Source organism: Colletotrichum aenigma, assembly GCF_013390185.1.
Source record: "Colletotrichum aenigma strain Cg56 chromosome Unknown KSG_Cg56_contig10, whole genome shotgun sequence".
Classification (NCBI taxonomy): domain Eukaryota; kingdom Fungi; phylum Ascomycota; class Sordariomycetes; order Glomerellales; family Glomerellaceae; genus Colletotrichum; species Colletotrichum aenigma.
In genome coordinates, this window is record NW_023500916.1 from 837,009 (window position 1) to 856,847 (window position 19,839).

Sequence of the window (19,839 nt, forward strand, 5' to 3'; positions counted from 1 at the left end):
AATCTGCATCTTTACTACTGGGTTTTGCTGACAGACTTCGAGAACATTCGGTGTCTCTCATAGGTGGTCCTGTTCATAGGGCGAATCAGCTGTCATCCGAAGGGCAGCAAACGGGTACCTCCAACCAATCCCATGACTGGATCGGCGGGGCTTGAATGGATCGGATGCTCCCGAAGTTGCTGGCTCCTTGTTGCAGTACAATGCTGGACCCCAACCTACACTTCCATGTTATCACTGTCAGGTCGTCGGCTCGGCGTACTTTTAGACTGCTGGGAAAACAAGGAATGTCACCATAAAGGATAGGGTGTTGCAATGCAGCCACATGAGGCAGTGGCCCAAATGAAGGACAATTGCGACCACAGGCACCACCTCTGGGTGTATGCCATTCGTCTGGCACATGCATGCCTGCACGTAGAACGATGTGGTGCGTCGTCGCCGGATCAGACCGCAATCTGGCTAATGAACGGGTATATTTGGAAGCGGTGTGCTGGAGATGAGAAATGAGGCAGAAGACGGTCGGGAATTTTTGGTTGCTCGAAAAGGCGGACGATGCATGCCGGGGAAGATAGCCGAGGCAACTGGAACGGAAGCAGCTGTGCATGATCAGCGCGAAGTTGCGCACTTTCATCAGCCCAATCGTCGAGAAACTCTAGGGTAAGCAGGTCAAATGGGCTTACATTTCACTGTCTTTCGTTATTGGAATGAGTTTACATGTCTATCTGAATTCATCATCTTTCCGCCAAAGTTAAGGTACATGAGTATGCAACGGACTGATTCACAGAGGGTACACGTACGTCATGCGTCACGCATCGATAGCCGATGTGGCTTGTGCCCCCTACACGTTTCAAAAGTGGAGAGGCTCTTCGGTTCCATCTGACACACAAACACGTACATTTTGAGCTCGCATCGGTCGAATAACTCCCTTCCTCAGCATTACTTTAGTGGAAAATGTCCTCCGCAAGTTCGTCACTATCTCCTTTTTGCCGCGGGGAGCTAAACTCCCCACAATAGCCGCTAATGCGGGTGTAAAGGGAGCAATGTTGAAGCCTGATACTTGGACTGTATCTTCGTGGGTGAAACAGTCCATTATCGAGGAAGGTCAGCTCCTCAATATGAACCAGAAGAAATCTTGGTAATGGTATGGCATACCTCGGCCCATCAAACATCAAACAAAAAAAACTTCTTCTTTCATCAACGGCTGCAGCCGAAATGGGTTTATGTTATGTTTCATTTTTTTCACCGCACGGTGATTATCTCGCATGGTTGACAAGTCAATGAAATTGAAACATTATCGTACTATATTCCCTCATTGTACTCCAAGCGCCTCGCTTTACGAAAGAATCTAGTATAACACTCGGGGCACCCAAAAAGGTGCCTTCTGCAAATCAACTTCTATCCTACACTTATCATTGAGGTCGGCCCCCTCGTCCGAGCACCCCACAACCTTCCGGCAATGCTCCACTTCTTGTCGGCTGACTCCCGCTGGGTCCCGTGGGATCCACAACACCGGAGGCGGAGACGCCATTTCCGGTGGCCAGTAGGCACGGCGAGCGTAGTCTGGAGGATAAGTCGTCGTTGGGTCTGGGAGATCATTGGGAATCAGACGGCGAAGCGTGGCGAAGTCGTCAAATACACCCGGATGTAACCAATGGAGGAGGAAGTTAGGTTTGATTGACGGGTCTGGTGCGATCCAGTAGGTAAGATACCCAAGGGGACGCGCGAGGCCCCAATTGTTGGCAGCTTCTTGGGCCTTCTTGAGAATCTGGCCGCTGGACCAGTCGGTGACGGACACCATCAAACCGCTTGCGCCCTCTACCCCACGGGTGCCATGGGTCTCATGTGCAGGTCCTTCGCCTTCGTCGATGGGATCCAAAAAGTCCGGGTACGACATATTGATGTCGGCATCCGTTAGGAAGTCGTCTTGAGGGTACTGGGTCATCGGCCCACCGTCGAGCTCTTCCATTTCCAGAGCCAGCGCCCGGGGTATGTTGTACAGCAATGGCGAGACGGCCTCGCGAAGAGAGATGTGCACCAGCGCGGTGAAGACGAGGAATGCGACCATGAGTACCATGGGTATGTATGCCTCGCGCAAAACAAACAGACCAACGAGGCATATCGTAGCTAGATATAGGCCAACTAGCAAGTGCATGAGCGCACGAGGGTAGACAAGACCTCGCGTGTCAATGGACGCGTTACTGACGTACATCAGGTTGTACTTGTAAACGAGATATATGCAAGAGAACCCTGCTGTGGCGAAGCCCAAGACGACGGGCGCGATGCAGGAGTAACTGATTGCTGCTTAAGGTTAGCTCACTCGGAACAAAGCAGTCGAGCGGTCGGCTTACCAATGACACCCATGTTTGTGAAGACAGGGAAGACAGCTCCCCAGTGGATTGGACGATCTCTGTGCCATATCCGAAAAAGACCACGAGGGTTATCGAAGCTTTTGGCAAGAATGTGATGGCGGACGACGTCAAAAGCCCGGACCAGGGAGGCCGCGCCCACCGCCAAACATTGAATGAGGATGTATGAGATGTAAAAGTTGGAGGCTTTTGGTAGGTTCTCGGCAAGGAGGTCCTTGGCGGAGAGAGGATCCTTGAGAACTTGGGTGAATGCAGCCGAAGCCGCCGATGTAAGCGTCGTGACGAGGAATACTTGCACCACCTGGAAGGCGAAGTAGGCATGTTGAACGAAGAGCTCGATCAGGGATAGAGATGGTACTCCAGCAAGTCTAGCGCATCCTGTGCATAGCTTGGTTAGCAAGAAGATAGATACGATGCATATCAATGGGGTTGGCTCACCTCTCAGGATCCATGGGACAATCGCCATCAGAAAAGACAGCGCCAAGGCAGGCAGGAGACCGCTAACAATGCCGGTGACCGCATCGGGCAGTTGTACGATCCACGATAAGAATGGGAAAGTTTCGGCAAGGAACTTGATGTTCGAGATCACACCAACGAATGCGGAAGGAATGGACCAGAACAAGATGGCCGTGGCGATGGCGGTTCGCATCAAGAACCCTCGGACTATACGTTCAAACCACTGCATCCTTAGAGAGCTCCAAACAATCTCGTCAGGCTTCATACCAATATGGCGCGGAGACATATGCAAAGGCCGGTTGTGTGCCAGAGTCTGGCAGGCCCGCTCGGCATCAGCCTGGGAGGAGAACTCGACGAAGGCGGCAGGCAGTCGGCGACCTTCGCCTTTGAGGAAGCCGCGGCGAAGTTTGTTGATCTGTTTCGTCAAAGCCTTGATGCGGTTACGAGTCCACTTGATGGTATCGACTCGACGGAAGAAGTTTGCCAACGGTCGGTGGTAGGGGCGCTCGTCGGCTCCGATCCACTGCGCAGCAACAGAGCCATTGACGTCTGGCAAGGCGGTGTTCTCGTGGTATGGGTAGCCCTTCTCGGCATCGGCAGATTCTTCCGATCGCGAACTCGAGGTTGGACTTGAGACGGTCTCAGGAGCCGTGACTCCAGCAGCCTTCAATTGCTTGTTGCGACGCTGGTTCGCCATCTTGATCAGGCGAATCTCGGCCTTTTCCAACCGTGCAGCCGTCTCGTCCCGCTCCTTGACAAGTCTTTCCAGGTCACTGGTATCTCGAGGAATCCAAACATTCTTGACAGTGTCGCCAAAGACTTTTCGAAGGCGAGCAGCGTCCATGTATTTCGGGGGTACGCAGCTGAACAAGACTGTCCTGGATGACAGCCTTTTGGAATAGTATGGTGATAATAGATAGGCATGACGGAGGTTGATGTAGTATATGCACTCGCGGTAGATAGTAAATAGGATAAATCCTGAGGCAGTTGTTAGAATACCATTGTGCTTAGTAGGGTCTTGCAACTGACCAAAGAAGATCCATGCGATGATCGCATGTGCGAAGAATATGTGCGAGTTTTTGATGTTACCGATTGTGATGCGGTCAAGCTGCGTAAGACCACCACCTCCGCTGGCATGAATCGACATCAACGTTGGCCATGTGATGCAGCAGCCAACGAAGCATATCAAAGCGAGAACTTTGAGGTAGCGCAGGAACAGGAACGCATCCAGCGTTGATCGATTCAGGATGGCGGTGTCGGGTTCCCTCCAGAAGGGGTTGACCCAGTCCAGCCAACCCTTGGGCAGGGGTATACTTTGTTCACTACGAACATGTCAGTTGCGATGTCAACATAGAGCGAAAAAGGATTCGTACTGCGAGAAGAGACTCCTAAGAATAGTCCGCGGAGAGTAGACGCGATGACTTCTACGTCGCAGGATCCAGAAGACGAGGATACAGATGACAGCGTATATGAGCACGGGTATCAGAGTGCTGACAAGCGACATCAACGATGACGAGTCAGAGCCGTCAATCTGGAGTTTGCTGAGGGTTCCGCCCGTGGAGTTGTCCCGGGCGGATCCCACTCGGCCATCACCTGACGAGCCATCGACGGAGGGCTGTTTTCGGTCAGTCGGAAGTCGGGCCGGAGGGATCGTGCATCGGGGTGTCTTACAATGTTCATCGCGGCGGTGCTCCCTCAACATGTCTCTCGTGGAAGAGTCTGCCCAGCAGGTACCAACGCGGCGGCGCAGTCGGATTGATATGTCCGCTGATGTCGATGTCGTCAACGTCGCGGCCCGGTAGATGCTAACGGATGCTGTCAGACGAACGGAAATTTGGCGGGGGCATTCGCCTCGTTAAAATCGGCAGAGGACCCCCGCGTCCTTGCAGCTTTTAGCGTGGAGGGTGGTCGAATTGGATCATTGACGGTGGCTGGCCGTTGCAGGTTGCGGCCGCCTATGTTGGCCTCAAGGCGCGCCCAACCCACAATCCGAATGGCGCGGTCGTTCGCTACGATCACTGATATCGGCTAGCACCAAGGAGGGCGGTAGGACAATAGGCGTCCACGTCTGATCGCTACTGAATTTGTTCGGACGACCTGAAGTGATTGATGCACGATGACAGGCGGGTGGACGTTTGGCAGGCGAAAAAAGGAAAAGAGTCGAGATGATGACAGGGGATACGCTAGCCCCGTTTCGATAGTAGGCTCGCGTAAAGTGTGGGTCTGGACCCGCCGATGGGGATCCACATGGAAAACCGAGCCACCCATTGGCTCCCTCCCGCTTGGCGTCATATCAAACCTTACATAAGCATTCTCTCGGGCATGATATCGGGGCCTTGGCCAATGACAGTCCTCTGCTGGAGGATTGACTTTCTGACTAAGGACCGCCGATTCAGGGGTCTTACCAGTTGCAGCCAGTCGGTGTGTGATGTCTCGCGCAATGCCGAGCCAAGACACCAGCTAATTCCTCGAGGCGCGTCAACTTCAAAGGAACAAAAAGAAATGCTGCCCACTTGTCGGGAAAAATGCTCGAGGGCGAGGAAAAATCAGGTTTGCTCCACGAGCTAGAGAGAACTCCCCCACAGAGGCTGAAATCTAACCAATGTGGAAGCTCGGTGTTTCCGGACGCAGCTCCGATTTCGAGGGGATCGCCAAAGATTTTCTCAGATTTCAGCTACAGTCTTCAGCCGCCTTTTCCCCTTCGAGGAACCCCAACAACGTCTTTCGTTAGTCTAGACCGTCTTCTTCCTTCATTCATCCTTGAAAAGTCCAAGCTCATTGCACCCCGCCTGTGTTGGGCATGCCAAGTCCCAGCCTGGGGGGCTTTGTCACGTCGATCGGGTGCGTGGCTGACATGGAGATGGATGCCTGAAGACTTATCTGATGCAACGTGAGCTTCGAGGTGGAATCTCATTCTCGCATCAACTGTGTGAATATGACACAAACCTCTTGCAGAATGAAAAAGTAGGTAATTTCCCACGATATCCCGACATCAGAGAGGGCAAAATTCGACGGCGGCGGGGCCTGTTGTCCACTTGCGATGCTTCTCTGCACACCCGAAAAGTAGGTAATAGGGGTAAAATGATCGGTTCGGAATCGGGGTATCGGCAATGGGTTCCCCTAGTACCGTTTTGTGGTGGATCACGGCTAGCTCTAGACCGGAATGCGTTAATACAAACGGCGAAAAGCCGATCGTGTGGCCAAGATGCCTTCCTAGACGCGTCTGTTTTTGGACTTGAGAGGCTAGACCAAGAAGACATTTTCGAGGGCTCAGTGCAGAGCGGAGCACAGGGGTCAACAAGCCGTGCAACGTTGTAGGTGCGTGGTTTGGACTCGAAAGTTACGACTCCATTGAGATAAAGTTATGAATGATAAACAAGATGTGGTAGATATCAGTCATCAGAATTTCAGAGAGTAAGAGCCATCAACCGAGAGAGAAATGAAGCGCCATTAAAGCCACGTTGACGACGCAAACTAGCAGGCAACAGGGAAGAAAGACAGGGAAACTTGGTATAAGAAACTGCCGGATCTTGCAATTCTATTGGTCCTCGTGACAGAGCTGTGAAGCTATCTAATAATGAGCAATCTTTCAAGCAAACAAACAATCCGCAATTCTCCCCTTCTATCATACCATCGTAACAATGTCGGCGTTCTTCAATATTGTTTACCCAAGAATCAAACTACTTGCGCCTTCTCCTTAAAGTAACTCGGACGACCATCCTCATAAACAATCTCCATGTTCACGTCCTTCTTGAAGTCGCCCATTGGGGCACTCGTCCACTCACCATTCGCCATCAGTGCAACGCTGCAATGCCACGGAGTCGTGAACCCGGTCTTGGTGTTGAGCAGGCTCATCGAAACCTTGTGCTCTCCGGTGGACTGGTGGATAGAGAGACGCAGGTAATTGGGGAAGGCATCCTTGACGGCGCCAGCGAAAGCCTATGATGGGTCAATGAATCAGTCCAGCCACTTTCTGCAGGAGACAAAGAAGTGTGCTTACATATCCTCGGATCAGCATCTGCTTGGCCAGGAACTTCACGTCCCGCTTGTAGCCGTTGCTGGTTCGGCCCTTGCCGGTGGGGAACACATGCTGCAGGTCAGATTCCAAGAATCGGCAATAACCGCGATAGGTCATCAGCGTGTCGGGGTTCTTTGCGATTTCTTGGTCGATGTCGAGGTCGTCCTTGCCGTACTTGTTCAGGAGATAGCGGCGGAAGTTGGTGGCGTTGGCAACGTAGCGGATCTCCTCGAGCCTGTCGGGCATTGGGAAGTTCATCAGGTCCCGAAGCCTGGAGAAGCCGATGTAGGTGAACCACTTTTCGACTGCCATCGCTCGCAGAGCTTCGCCGTAAGCCCACGTATCGCGGTCAGGAATGCTTAGCAAATCTGCCATCATATCGCATCAGTTCAAGAGCAAACAACGAAGATTATAGGCGGAGTCCACTAACCGTTGTAAACAAGACCGTCAGAGATGATAGTCAGCTTAGCCCCTGGTGCGTATATTTCACCAATGCGAATGCACATGGTGTTCAGACGCTCAAGAGCCAGCTCTTCGGCTTTGTCGGGAAGATTGCCGAGGACCTTGTAGACCTTGTTTGCCGACTTGAAGGGAAACGCTGGGAGACACATGTCTACTTGCTTGCCAGCCGCAACAAACTGCTCAATGACTCTGACAAACTTGGGAACACCGGCGGTGAGTCGGTCCATCGTGTCATCAAACTTGTTGAGGGCGTACTCAAAGATGATGGCCAAGATTTTCTTGGAAGTCTCGGTCATCTCTTCGGTCACTTCCAACCCAGCCTGAGGGGCACGGGGGAGCTTGGACTCATCCAGGGTGGACCTGGTGATGGGGCTCTGGATGCTACCAAGGAGATGCATGATGAAAGCAGATGGCAAAGAACTTGATAGAGAAGAGAAAGAGTTTGCTCGAGATGAATTGGTGTTTGGCCTGTCGATGCCTTCTGAATTTGGTCTCGGTTAAGAGCAGGGCTTGCTAGATATACAGATCCACGTGGAGTTGAAGAGCCCTCGGATAGATGCTGCAGTCTTCAGATACCCGAGAATGCCGTCCAAAAACATAGCCAAACTCACAAGCAGCCTTAGAAGGCGCGTTTCACCATTGCCACCTTAGGCAACTACATCGAATGTTCATGATCAGTAAGACAGGATCAAGGCTGCATACGGAACAGTCTGCGCCTCCCATACGCCATCACTATAGTGTGCCCACCACTGGACATGAGTGAAAGTTGGCCGTGGGGGCATGGTGAGATTCCCGACTCCGCCAAGCCGGTGCTTCATGTGGGCGCGGCACAAACCGACTTCGGCGTCAGCCCGCCTGCGGCTCAAAAGTCTGATCTTGTTGCACTTCCAAGGACGACGACTCCACTTTTAGGGCCCATTCTGGCTGTAAGATGCTTCTAATGCTGCGTTCGGCATGCGAATTCTGAGATGAGACGAACATCATCTCAGCTTACACGGGCTTTGCCGGCGGGATTTCCAAGCTGTTGTGCCTCTGCCCAGCTGTTGTGTGGACGGAAGAAGTGGCGTAAGTCCATCCTTTGGTCCGCTCGCATCCGGAGCAGTGATGTGCGATTGGAAATGAACGGTGAAGGGCTGGAGACATTTTTGTACGTCGAACGAGGTAAGCTTACTATGCGTCATGGATGAGGAACCATGGAGATAGGCGGATGCGGTGTTAATACGGACTTTGTGTAGCCTCACTCGCCTTTCGGGGTTCCAGTAGCCGTCCTAGCGGATACTGGTTTGGGAGAGGTTGGAAGTATCATTTACAAGCAATTCCCATATCATTCACCTTCTCCCATGTCTGTCTGGATGAGTTAGCTTTTTAAGATACTCTCCGAACCAAGTCGGGTCTTTGCCATTTCAACTTTAATTCTTTATCTTTGACCACAATGGCAATTCCCAAGAACGTTGGCAAGAGGCTCATCCCTCAAATTCTTGATGATTTGGCTGCAACTGAGCCAAATCGTCTCGTCTTTTCCGTAGCAAAGTCTTCGGACATCAGTCAAGGCTTCCATGATGTGTCTGCTCAACAGTTGGCCCAAGCTGTTGACAAGACGGCTTGGTGGCTTCACAAACAAGTTGGAAACTCTGGAGAAATCCAGCCCATCGGTTACATCGGACCTCGTGAGTGTAGATCATACAGAACGGTGTTGCTCTTGACTAATGCTTGTCAGATGACCTCCGGCACATTCTGTTGACATATGCATGTGTCAAGGCCAACTGCACTGTAAGTCAGACTCCGCTTATGACCACTGCTAAGTGACTTACATCATTGGGTGTGAACAGGCCTTGTTCCTGTCCGCCAAGAACAGCACCGAGGGAGCTCTTGCTGTCCTGCAAGCGGCCAAATGCAATATCTGGGTGAAGCCTCGTGGTCCGAACTACCCTCTTGTTGATGACCTTCTGCAACAGCGGGACATGCAGGTTCTCGACTTGCCTGAGCTTGATGAACTGCTTGATGAGGAAGGTGCTGAGCTATACCCCTTCTGCAAGACTTTCGACGAGGCGAGCCAAGAGCCTTTCTGCCTTCTCCACACGTCGGGCTCAACCGGGCTGCCGAAGCCGATTGTGTGGTCTCACGCTCTCATCGGTACAATGGATGCCGTCCGGCTCCTACCACCAACAGAGGGAGACGGCGGTATGGTCCCATGGACTGACAACTGGAACGAGGGTGATAGGATCTACTCCTCATTTCCCATGAGTCATGTTAGTACTTCCCCTCAGTCAATGTGATCCTCGTGCTTACCAAACCTACTTAGGGAGCTGGTATCATCATGGATATTCTCTTGCCCTCGCTCTTCAATCTCCACTGCATCTTAGGACCGCCCAGTGTCATACCCAACATGAACCTCCTAGACTCCCTTGCAGAACACGCAAAGATTGATATCTGGAGCATGGTGCCCTCTCTAGTGGATGAGCTTGGAGAAACCCCAGACATCTTGCCTAAGCTTCGGTCCTCCAAGTTCATATGTGCATCCGGTGGTGAGTACATGACAATGAATTCTTCAAGTAGACGATTGTAAGCTGACGCAGTCATGTCTCAGGTCCTGTCAGTCCCGTCAGCGCGTCCAAAGTGAACAACGTCATCCGAGTCCTGAACCTCACGGGCACAACAGAAGGTCTCTTCATAGGTAATCTCTGGGTGGACAGAGAAGATTGGCACTACTTTGCATTCCATCCCTTCTCGGGTTTTGCATTCAAGGAAGTCGAAACCGGCGTCTTTGAGCATTGGGTCCATCGAAACGAACATGGCCCCTTATTTCAGGGGATCTTCCACACATTTCCCGACCAGGAGAGTATCAATCTGAAGGATCTGTACACGCAGCATCCGACTAAGCCAAGTCTCTGGGCGTATAAGGGGAGAAATGACGACGTTGTCGTTCTTTCTAATGGGTACAAGATTTCTCCCTTAGACACGGAGGCACTGGTCACGACCCACCCTGCTGTTGAAGGCTGTATCATGGTAAGCAAGCTTTGCCTTAAATTGTTGGTTGTCGTCAGCACGTGGGTTTCATGTCTGACACTGTCGCAGATTGGTTCAAGTAAACCTCAGGCAGGTCTTCTAATCGAGCTGAAGGATCCATATTCAAAGACAACCGAACTTCTGGACAGCATCTGGGCTATTGTAGAGCGAGCCAACTCACTCTCTATGCACAAGAACCAGCTTCAGAGAGACTACATCACCTTCGCTGAGCCAGACAAGCCGTTCATTCGCACCGACAAACGAACCATCAAGCGACGTGCTACGCTAGAGCTCTACGCCGACTACATCGAGCGCTTCTATGATTCCCGCTTGGAAGAAGAAGATTCGCAGTTCACTGCCATCGACGTAAGCTCTGTCGAGTCTATCACCCAGGCGATTAGGCAGATATTAGGCTCTCTTTCGCCAGCTCTTAACAACGCGTCGCCCGATGCAGATGTTTTTAGCTTGGGCCTAGACTCGCTCCTTGTATTCCGAGCCGTCAAGATCATCCGTGCAGCTACTGGGCTACAAGACAAGCTTTCGCCTCGGCATTTATATGCTAGCCCTACGCTCGGCAAATTTGCTGCCACGATCGCGAAGTTGGTGGCTGAGAAAAAGCATGCAGCGGGCAAGAATGCCTCCGCGTCAGACGAGGATTTGGACCCTACTGTGGTCAAAATGAGGAAGATGATGAACGCCCACAAATCGCGCCTATCGCCCAAAGTCAACCCGTTTGACTTGATGAACCCCAACATCTACGTGGGCATGAAGTTCTACTTACCGCTGCGCGAAAACGCACGCTACGAAGATGTCTTCAACAGGCTGCACGGTGGGCTTTCCAGGACTCTTGAACTCATTCCAGAACTTGAAGGCAAGGTCATGCGCTGCTCGCCGCATGAGACGGGCTACAAGAACGGCGATCTTCGCATCACTTTGCCCCTGATTCCGTCAACCGCGACCCCTGAAACCAACTTCAAGAACTCACCGCTCAGGCAACTACGCTACAAGGATCTCTCCAATGTGCTTCCTTCTTTCGAAGAATTGAGATCAGCCGGATTTGTGGCCTCGGCCTTCAGCGACGAAGTGGTCATCGACTGCCCCTGGTTTCCGACGCTGCCGACTCAGGTTCTTGTTGCGCAGGCAAACTTTATCAAGGGTGGGTGTATTCTCGCCATTAACATCCACCATGCCGCAGTCGATGGGATGGGCGCAATCACAGCCCTGAGAGTCTGGGCCGAGAGCTGCAGATATATTCAGGGTGACATGTCAGCCACGTGCGACTGGCTTGATCCTGAGAGCCTCAACAGGAGCCTGCCTCACATCCTCTACGAGCTCGAAGGTTATGCCAAGCCTGCACATGAGGTGGACCCTAATGTCTGGGGATTCCTAGGATTCCCAGATCCTTCAGAGCTTCAGAGCGGCAATGGTCCGGTGAAGGTGGAAGCGCGTCTCACGGAGTCGACATTCCCCACACCACCCCCATTCCCCCGCAAATTTGCCTGGCCACCCGTTCCTCCGGCTGACGGTCGCCATATGAAGCCCACCACATTTCTTGTTTCGAGCGAAAATGTGGAGAAGCTTCGACTAATGGTTCTTGCTGACCCGGAGGCCAAGGGAGCTGTGACATCCATCAGCGACGTTATCCAGGCCTTCTTCTGGCGGGCTGCAATTAGAGCTCGCTACCGCGTTGCCAAGGAGAAACATGGCGAAGAATTTGGGCCAGAAGACAACGCGATTGTGGAGATGCCCATCGATGCTCGCCCCTATTTCTCTTCTCTGCTGCCCTCATCTTTCATGGGCAGCTGCTTGGTGACCAACCGACCCTACATGCCGGTCGAAGAGCTTTGCTCACCAAAGACGAGCCTGGGACGCATTGCTTACCTCTTCCGCGAGGCAGCCACTCACATCAATCCTTCCCTGGTTCATGACGCCTTCACTCTTCTCCAGTCCGTGCCCGACTACGGCATGCTTACCAACGCTTGCATGGGGTTGGCGGGGATGCACTGCATGATGAACAACTTGATGCTTTTCCAGACGACCGAAATTTCGTTCGGCGATGAGTTTTTTGAAAACCAGGGCACACCTGACACCATGAGGATTCTGATGGATCGATTCAACACGGCTTTCAGGCTGCTGCTTATCCACCCTATGCGTGATGATGGTTCTGTGGAGCTATTGCTAGGCGCGCTCCCCGAAGAGTTCGAAATGTTGACAGCTGACGAAGAGTTTACCAAGTACGCCGCTTTTCTTGGTTAGTCACTGAGGCGGTTGAGATACTTCTTGTTCGTCAATTGGGGACACGTAGAATCACGTTACAGTAGACCATGAAAAAGGTACCTTGCGTCACAATAGACTGAGATAGTTCTTGCACCGGTTGTTCACAATTGGGATTTTTGTGGAATCTTTGGTAGCAGTGAATACCTTGTACAAGCCCTAGACAATAGATCCTTTCCGCTACGTCGAACTGTGGGTCATATTGTCCTTCAAAGTAGGTAGTCGCTTTCAGCCTGACCTCGAAACGTGATCTGATCGTGGCATGTCTCTTGGCCAGATTTCATGTGATGTACCCATGCAGGCCAACATTCCATTCTGAAGCATGCTTCGTTTGCCACAGTGTTACACATGCTGTTACCCAAAATCATCACTAGCGCTGCTGTGTTGAGCAAATTTGAGGCTGTAAGCATTACAGCCTAGCTAATAGGATTGTAGCATTCTCTGCTCCGAAGCCCTTGGCGCATGTTGTGGATCAAAGTCTTACATTTTCTCAGGGAATCTGTGGTCGAAGCCTGCGTGTTCGCCGATTGGGGTAATGCAGAATCCTGGCTCACTCCCCCACGCCGTGCCGCCGGCCGGACTAACCGGGACGAACCCGTGCTGACCCCATTGCAGCGGTTCGGTCCTGAACCACATTTTCCATGTTGTGGATCAGGTCCCTTCATCTTCATCCCTGCTCGGCAGCCTTCGTTCACACCACACTTTGGATCCTGCCGAAATATCATAAGCGTCAGCACGCATCGGTGAGCAGGTTTGAGCAAATCAACGGTAGGATTGCAGAAACGAGGGCAGAGTCGCTGAAGGCTTGTTTACTGAGATTCGACGAAGACATTCATAATGATCCTGTTTCTGCCCCGTTCACCTCGTTTTCGCCATCCTTCTGATCGTTAGAACTTTTGCCAGCATGGATCAAGGAAAAGACCCGCAGGGTGTGCCATCGCCATCCCCGTCGCCCCCAAGCACGACAACCGACAAGACCGACACACGTATCAGCACAACAGCTCACATCAATGACGCGTCTTCGGGGTCTGACACCGACCAGCCTGAGGCTCAGACCGGTGTTCAGAACATAGAAGCCGTGACTTCGACATGGACCACATCCTCCTTGGTCATCGCTTATGTGATGATTTGGGTCATTTACTTTGTCATGCTCATGCAGCAAGGTGCCCTAGCCGCCCTTACACCTTTTGTTACATCCGCCTTTCAACAGCACTCCTTGACGCCAACCGTCGCCGTCATCAGTGGCATCATCGGCGGAGTCTTCAAGCTTACCCTCGCCAAGATCCTGGATGTTTTCGGACGACCGCAGGGCTACCTCCTATCCATCTTCATAGCCACCCTTGGGCTGGTGATGATGGCTGCCTGCAACAGTGTGGAGACTTATGCAGCTGCCCAAGTCTTTTACACAGTTGGTCAGAACGCACTGCTGTACAGCATCTCTATCTTTGTTGCAGACACCTCATCTTTGCGAAATAGGGGGCTTATGCTGGCTTTCACTTCCTCGCCAAATCTCATCACCACATGGCTCTCCGGCCCGATTTCCCAAGCCTACCTCACAGGACCAGGGTGGCGATGGGCATTTGGCACTTTCTCGATTGCCGTACCTCTCTTCACGCTTCCCCTATTCGGACTCTTTGCGCACAATCTCACCAAAGCCAAGAGACTGGGAGTAATCTCCAAGCGCACCAGTCAGCGGACTACGTTGGAATCATTATCCTATTACTGCCGAGAATTTGATGCCGTAGGACTTTTCCTAATGTCAGCTGGCTTGGCATTGTTCCTTCTGCCCTTCAACATCTACTCCATGCAGGAGAGAGGATGGCGATCTCCACTCATCGTCTGCCTTCTGGTCTTTGGTGTTGTTCTTCTCATAGCATTTGTCATATGGGAGAAAGCATTTGCCCCCATCACGTTTATTCCCTATTCTCTACTATTGGACCGAACCGTCATCGGTGCGTGTGGCCTCTCAGCCGTTTTGTTCATTAGTTACTTCATCTGGAACAGTTTCTTCAGTTCCTTCCTTATGGTTATCAATAATCTCGATGTCACCAAAGCCAGTTACGTTTACAACATCTACGCTATCGGCAACACACTTTGGGGGCTTGTCGTAGGGTGGATAGTACACCGAAACGGTCGCTTCAAGATCATCACCCTTTGGTTCGCCATTCCGTTACACATCTTCGGTATGGGTCTCATGATTTACTTCCGTCAGCCTGATCAAAACATCGGCTTCGTCATCTTATGTCAGATACTCATCGCCATTGCGGGTGGTACCATCATCATCACAGCAGGGCTGGCTGCGATGGCGGCCGCTTCACACCAGCATGTGGCTGTCGTACTAGCCACCGAAGCCATGTTCGCTGAGATTGGCGGGGCCATTGGTCTGACTGTATCTGCTGCAATCTGGCAGGATGTGTTCGCTAAGAAGCTGATGGAGAATCTGCCGACAGAAGAGCTGGCCAATTTCTTGCCAATCTACTCGGACCTCGCCACGCAATTGATGTACCCAGTGGGCTCTGCTACTCGTAAAGCCCTCCAATTGGCGTATGGTGAAGCTCAGAAAATGATGTTGATTGCCGCTACTGCCATCTGGTTGGTAGGCTTTGTGGCGACTTTTGCTTGGCGGGATATCAATGTGAAGACTCTGAAGCAAGTCAAGGGGCATGTAGTATAGTTGTTCGATTTGCTACACAGAGAGAGCTTTCATTATTGAGATCTGAATTCAGACTGAGGATTCTATTTCCTTCTCGATCAGGCGCCAGGTCTTCTCAGAGACCAACATCTGTGCGAGATAGTTGCCACCATGGTCCTTGCCCTGTATGTAGATCAGACACGGTGGGTGCATCTTCATCTTCGGAGTGTTGCACTGCCACACGATCTTGCCTCTCGGTGTTGTCCGAATCTCATCAATGCCACCGTCTTTGATAGCTGGACTGAAGTCAATGACTTCATGGAATCTCGCCTTGGACACATTAGACACGGAGACCACAAAGCCGTTTGGCTCAGTAAACTGCTTCGTGCTGCCACTCTCTGCAACGGCGTTGTAAGTGAGCCGAGTCGAGGCGTAAACCTGCGCATCTGTGAGCTGCGACCTCACCGAGTTCCGAATTAGTGCCACAGTCCTGCCGAATGTTCCCCGAAGGAGCTCGAGGGCGTTCGCATTGGTCCAGTTGTAAGCAACAACATTCGAGACGTAAGCGAAGTTTGGAGGCATATCGTTTTCATGAAGACGGCCTCGGAGATCCAGGGCTGTAGAAATAGAGATGGGTTTTGAGGTATTCTTTTCGCTTATATGGGAGCATGCGAGGCGCGACAGCCATGCTGTCAGGATATCCCCGTCACTCAAACGATCCGCGGCCTCCCCGTCTTTCTCAAGATCCTCTTCGGCACGCTGACGTAGCGCTGCCAAATAGGTAGCTGGGATAAAGAGATTCCTCTGGCGGATACGATTCCTGATCAAATACCACAGAATACTAAAGGTGAACCGGACCACCCCCCAGCCTTGAAGACGCTTGTGCTCCCATGTGAAAGGTTCATCGTAGCGTGGAGGAGATGCTTTCGCAACTTTAGCCATAGGATCTAAGGTCGGGAAAGCCATTGGTGTAACGTCAGACCTACGACCGGCCAAGATGCGACACCAATTTTCGACAAGTTCGCGTCGACCCATGCCGTCCGTCATGCTATGAGGGTAGGTGATCGTCACAAACGTTGCATCAGTGAATGTAATGATGTGGAGTGAAAAGGCAGGCCGGTCTGTGAAGTTGTAGTCGTCGAATGACTTGGCTGCTTCAGGACCGGCAAGAATGGAATGCAGATTCTCGGGAGTGTCGATGATCCTCGGCCCTGCTGTCGTCTGGGGGAAGTACGAGGGGATAGTAGAAGAGAGTGGGTGAAGCTTTACGCTTGCAGGGTTAGGCTCGGTAGTAAAGTGAACTGCTGGGCGAGATGGAGTGAAAACGTCCGGAATGTGAAGCTCAATTTTGCCATCCTTCTACGCATGTGTCAGAGTTCAGTAGGAGCAGTCTAGTTGAAGCAGGGAATTGAGAACTTACAGTTAGCCGAGGACGACCACATAGCTTTTTCCAATGCCCGATGTTTAGAAGCTCAGTGAGCGAATCGTGAAGCTTATCGGCGTCAAGGACGTCGTGAAAACACATCGTCCAGCTCATGATCATCATACGCATCATCCACGAGCTATCCATTTCCGACAGCTGGAATACCGTGTCTGTCGGAAAGCGGTCCGGCTGCCGACGCTCCGGACCTAACACTGGGTTGAGCAAAGATCGCACTCCCATCTCGACAACTTGGCAGCAACTACCACCAGGGGCTCTGACGTCGCGTTGACTTGCGTGGTTTTGAAGTTGCTGTGCACGAGAGGGGAGTCAAGTATTATTCTGGCGTTGACAAGAAATTGCGGCTTCTCAACTGGTCCAAAAAAACTGACATTTCTTCAGCCAGGGGTTGCCCTGTCGGTCAGAAGCTTGTCATGGAGACATCCGACGCATTGGGTGCGGACGTGACTGGAAATGACTCGTGGAACGGTAGAAGTCGAGATAAGGCGAAACTCTAATAAATGGGCGTGGGTCCTACAGATGAGCGATACCGAAACGTGACGAGAACCCGGCGACGATGACGCCGGCAGGCGGTGAAAAGCCTGGGGTAGATCAAGGGTCCCGTTTGTGCCAAGTGAACTCTATGAACTTCGTCTGAACTTTCCCCCAAGTTATCGATATTCTTCTGTAGCTAAAGATCGCCAAGTCATCATGTCTCTCACGATTGAGCCTCTTCATCCTACATTCGCAGCGAGGGTGTTGGGTGTAGACTTCTCAAAGCCGATTCCAGTCGAAACGTTGGAGGCGATAAAGGCCGCAATTGCAAAGGTGACTTAGAACTTAGAACTTTGCCCAGTCTCGAGAGGAATTTCGCTGAAACTCCGTGGACAGTATGGTGTCTTGGTATTCCCGGCAACAGGATTGGACGACGAAAGGCACGTCGCGTTCGCTGAACACTTTGGCGAGCTTGAGCGGCGAAAGGACACTGGAGCTCAGTCCCGGCTGAAGATGCCCGAGTTGACTGACCAAGGTAATATTGACGCAAGTGGCAACATCATCGGCTCAGCAGATCCCAGAGCGCAAATCAGCAAGGTAAGAAATGAATCTCTTCAAGCTCTTCTGCTTCCAGATGAATACTTTGCTTATGACATGTGCAGGGAAATACATTGTTCCACGTCGACAGCAGCTTCAATGCCCACCGAGCAAGCTATTCTATTCTTTTGGCACATGAGATCCCACCCAGAGGAGCCGGTGGCAACACCGACTATGCCGATACACGAACTGCCTGGGACGACCTTCCGGAGTCCTGGAAGGAAGAGCTTCTCAGCAAGAACTACATTGCGAACCACTCCTTTTGGCACTCGCGTAAGACAGCATGCCCCGAGTTCTTCGCTAAGCTCACGCCGGGGAACCACCCCATGAGCAAGCATAAAATTGCCCAACTGCACGAACCCAGCGGACGAATGAACCTCTTCGTTCCGTCGCACTGTCACCATATTGATGGTCTGTCCGAGGATGAGGCGAGAGAGAAATTGGATTTCTTGTACAAGCATGTCACGCAGGAGAAGTACGTAGTGTCTATTCCATGGACGGAAGTAGGGGATCTGGTGATGTGGGATAACACCTGCACACTACACAGGGGCACGCCAGTTGTTGGCAACCATAAACGGGACATGCGAAGGGCGACTGTGTTAGACAGCAGCGCCGAGGCTTGGGGGTTGAATGAGAAAGTGGAGAGGGATTTCGCATTTGCTCCTGAAGTAATGGCGGATGTTTTTCGCTCTCTGTCTGGCTAAACTCTAAGTACATCGAAATACTTATAGACTAAAATGCTACCTGACGAGAATCTAGTTGGAGGCGTACTTTAGTGTCGAGGTAAGCGGACGTGCCATGGGCTGGAGACTCAATTTCTTGGGTTCCATATCCAGCCTTGATCATGTGCACCGAAACAACTCTCTACGAATGGATCACCAAATTCTGCCAGCCCACCTGCAAGTACGCCATTCGGATCGTAGCTCATGGCTGGGGAGTATGTTAGCGAATGCACGCTAAAGAAATGTGTATGGGCTTACCTTGTTCAAAATCCAGAAGAGCTTGAGTCACCAGAGGGTCTTCGCAGAATCCAAGATCTGAACGAGCCATTTGTGCTGAGTCGTCCGGAATATCGGGTCTTGAGTCATTCATTAAATCGTCCTGAGATGTCCCCTGGAAATCTGCAGAGGGGAGGCTCTCTCCAGCGCCTGTGGCAGAATTACGCTGGGTTGCTACTTCAATCGAATCAGATGTCCGCTGAGTCGAATCTGAGCTGCGTCCGTGATGTTTATCTGCCGGGCCCTCGAACTGAAGCATTCTTTCGGTTTCCTTTGACATTACAAGGGTCATTAGCCTCTTGAGGATTTCGAAACCCTGCTCGGCGACGATAGACTTGGCCTTCAGTTGAGAGTGCATGGAAACCAGTTGCCGAAGGCCCATCTTTGACTCGAAAGACTCTCGACTCAGCGGTTCGAGGCTGGTCAGGATCGATAGAGCTACCCCGGCTGTGAACAGATGTAAAGCCACGAATGATACAGCATATGTACCAGCGACCTCGTTGAATTCCGAAGTGGACCCAACCTGAGCTATCTGCAAAGCGGCGTCGCGGCATGCTTGAACAGCTGAACGGAGAGGTTGAGCATTACGAGAATGTCCTGCGATAGCCATCGTCTTGTAGGAAAGAAGGGGTCGATGTATCAGAATTCTTGCGTTTTCAAAAGCAAGTTTGAGAGAAAGCGATTGGACTCCAAAAAGTTGAAGTCGTTTGGTTTGGCTAGGAAAGCTACTTCTTAAGCTTTCGGGTATCCCGCCAACCAGGCTCTCTGTCTGAGACTTGGAGATTGCACCGCCCAATAGAAGTTCCATAGGCAGATGGTCCCGCCATGTCTTAAGCCTGTCATCCAGTTCGGCAATCGTACTGAGCAAAAGTTGCAGGTCAGACCCGCCGGCGTTATCCATCTGGTCTTTCTCTCGCAGTCTTCGTTGTGTTCCATAAAGGCGAGAAAGAGCAGATTTGACAATTATAGTCAACTCAGCCATGGCTCGTTTGAATGATAAGAGTGTCGCTTTACCTGCTGCTTTCCATTCGTTGGATTTCCAAGACGGGTCCTTCGATCTCAAAGGATATGGATCAGGTAACTCCACGTCACAATCTTCATCAACTATACTCAAGGGA

At 51.7% G+C, this 19,839-nt stretch overlaps 7 protein-coding genes across 7 annotated transcripts; 3 read left to right on the forward strand and 4 right to left on the reverse strand.

Annotated features, from left to right (window-relative positions):
- Positions 1–1,342: 1,342 nt before the first annotated feature.
- On the reverse strand, positions 1,343–4,499 carry RSN1-0 (Uncharacterized protein; the record flags this gene model as incomplete). The annotated part of the gene is made up of 6 exons (XM_037329322.1): positions 1,343–2,295; positions 2,346–2,741; positions 2,802–3,797; positions 3,849–4,141; positions 4,193–4,434; positions 4,491–4,499. The coding sequence occupies 6 exons, from the start codon at positions 4,497–4,499 to the stop codon at positions 1,343–1,345; spliced, it is 2,889 nt and encodes a 962-aa protein (XP_037171877.1).
- Positions 4,500–6,494: 1,995 nt separating this feature from the next.
- DIT1-0 (Spore wall maturation protein DIT1) lies at positions 6,495–7,697 on the reverse strand (the record flags this gene model as incomplete). Its single annotated transcript, XM_037329323.1, has 3 exons — positions 6,495–6,758; positions 6,820–7,205; positions 7,268–7,697. The coding sequence occupies 3 exons, from the start codon at positions 7,695–7,697 to the stop codon at positions 6,495–6,497; spliced, it is 1,080 nt and encodes a 359-aa protein (XP_037172021.1).
- Positions 7,698–8,731: 1,034 nt separating this feature from the next.
- On the forward strand, positions 8,732–12,561 carry FUB8-4 (Non-canonical non-ribosomal peptide synthetase FUB8; the record flags this gene model as incomplete). The annotated part of the gene is made up of 6 exons (XM_037329324.1): positions 8,732–8,966; positions 9,017–9,069; positions 9,129–9,548; positions 9,602–9,824; positions 9,887–10,305; positions 10,375–12,561. The coding sequence occupies 6 exons, from the start codon at positions 8,732–8,734 to the stop codon at positions 12,559–12,561; spliced, it is 3,537 nt and encodes a 1,178-aa protein (XP_037171875.1).
- Positions 12,562–13,483: 922 nt separating this feature from the next.
- Positions 13,484–15,253, forward strand: MFS2-1 (MFS siderochrome iron transporter 1; the record flags this gene model as incomplete). Its single annotated transcript, XM_037329325.1, has 1 exon — positions 13,484–15,253. One exon carries the CDS (start codon positions 13,484–13,486, stop codon positions 15,251–15,253), a length of 1,770 nt encoding a protein of 589 aa, XP_037171876.1.
- Positions 15,254–15,301: 48 nt separating this feature from the next.
- Positions 15,302–16,874, reverse strand: BOT5-1 (Acetyltransferase BOT5; the record flags this gene model as incomplete). Its single annotated transcript, XM_037329326.1, has 2 exons — positions 15,302–16,570; positions 16,632–16,874. 2 exons carry the CDS (start codon positions 16,872–16,874, stop codon positions 15,302–15,304), a joined length of 1,512 nt encoding a protein of 503 aa, XP_037171874.1.
- Positions 16,875–17,342: 468 nt separating this feature from the next.
- Positions 17,343–18,427, forward strand: tfdA-0 (Alpha-ketoglutarate-dependent 2,4-dichlorophenoxyacetate dioxygenase; the record flags this gene model as incomplete). The annotated part of the gene is made up of 3 exons (XM_037329327.1): positions 17,343–17,459; positions 17,523–17,723; positions 17,789–18,427. 3 exons carry the CDS (start codon positions 17,343–17,345, stop codon positions 18,425–18,427), a joined length of 957 nt encoding a protein of 318 aa, XP_037171961.1.
- A 28-nt stretch (positions 18,428–18,455) lies between these two features.
- Positions 18,456–19,103, reverse strand: CGCA056_v014086 (uncharacterized protein; the record flags this gene model as incomplete). The annotated part of the gene is made up of 3 exons (XM_037329328.1): positions 18,456–18,463; positions 18,621–18,653; positions 18,704–19,103. 3 exons carry the CDS (start codon positions 19,101–19,103, stop codon positions 18,456–18,458), a joined length of 441 nt encoding a protein of 146 aa, XP_037171873.1.
- Positions 19,104–19,839: the final 736 nt, after the last annotated feature.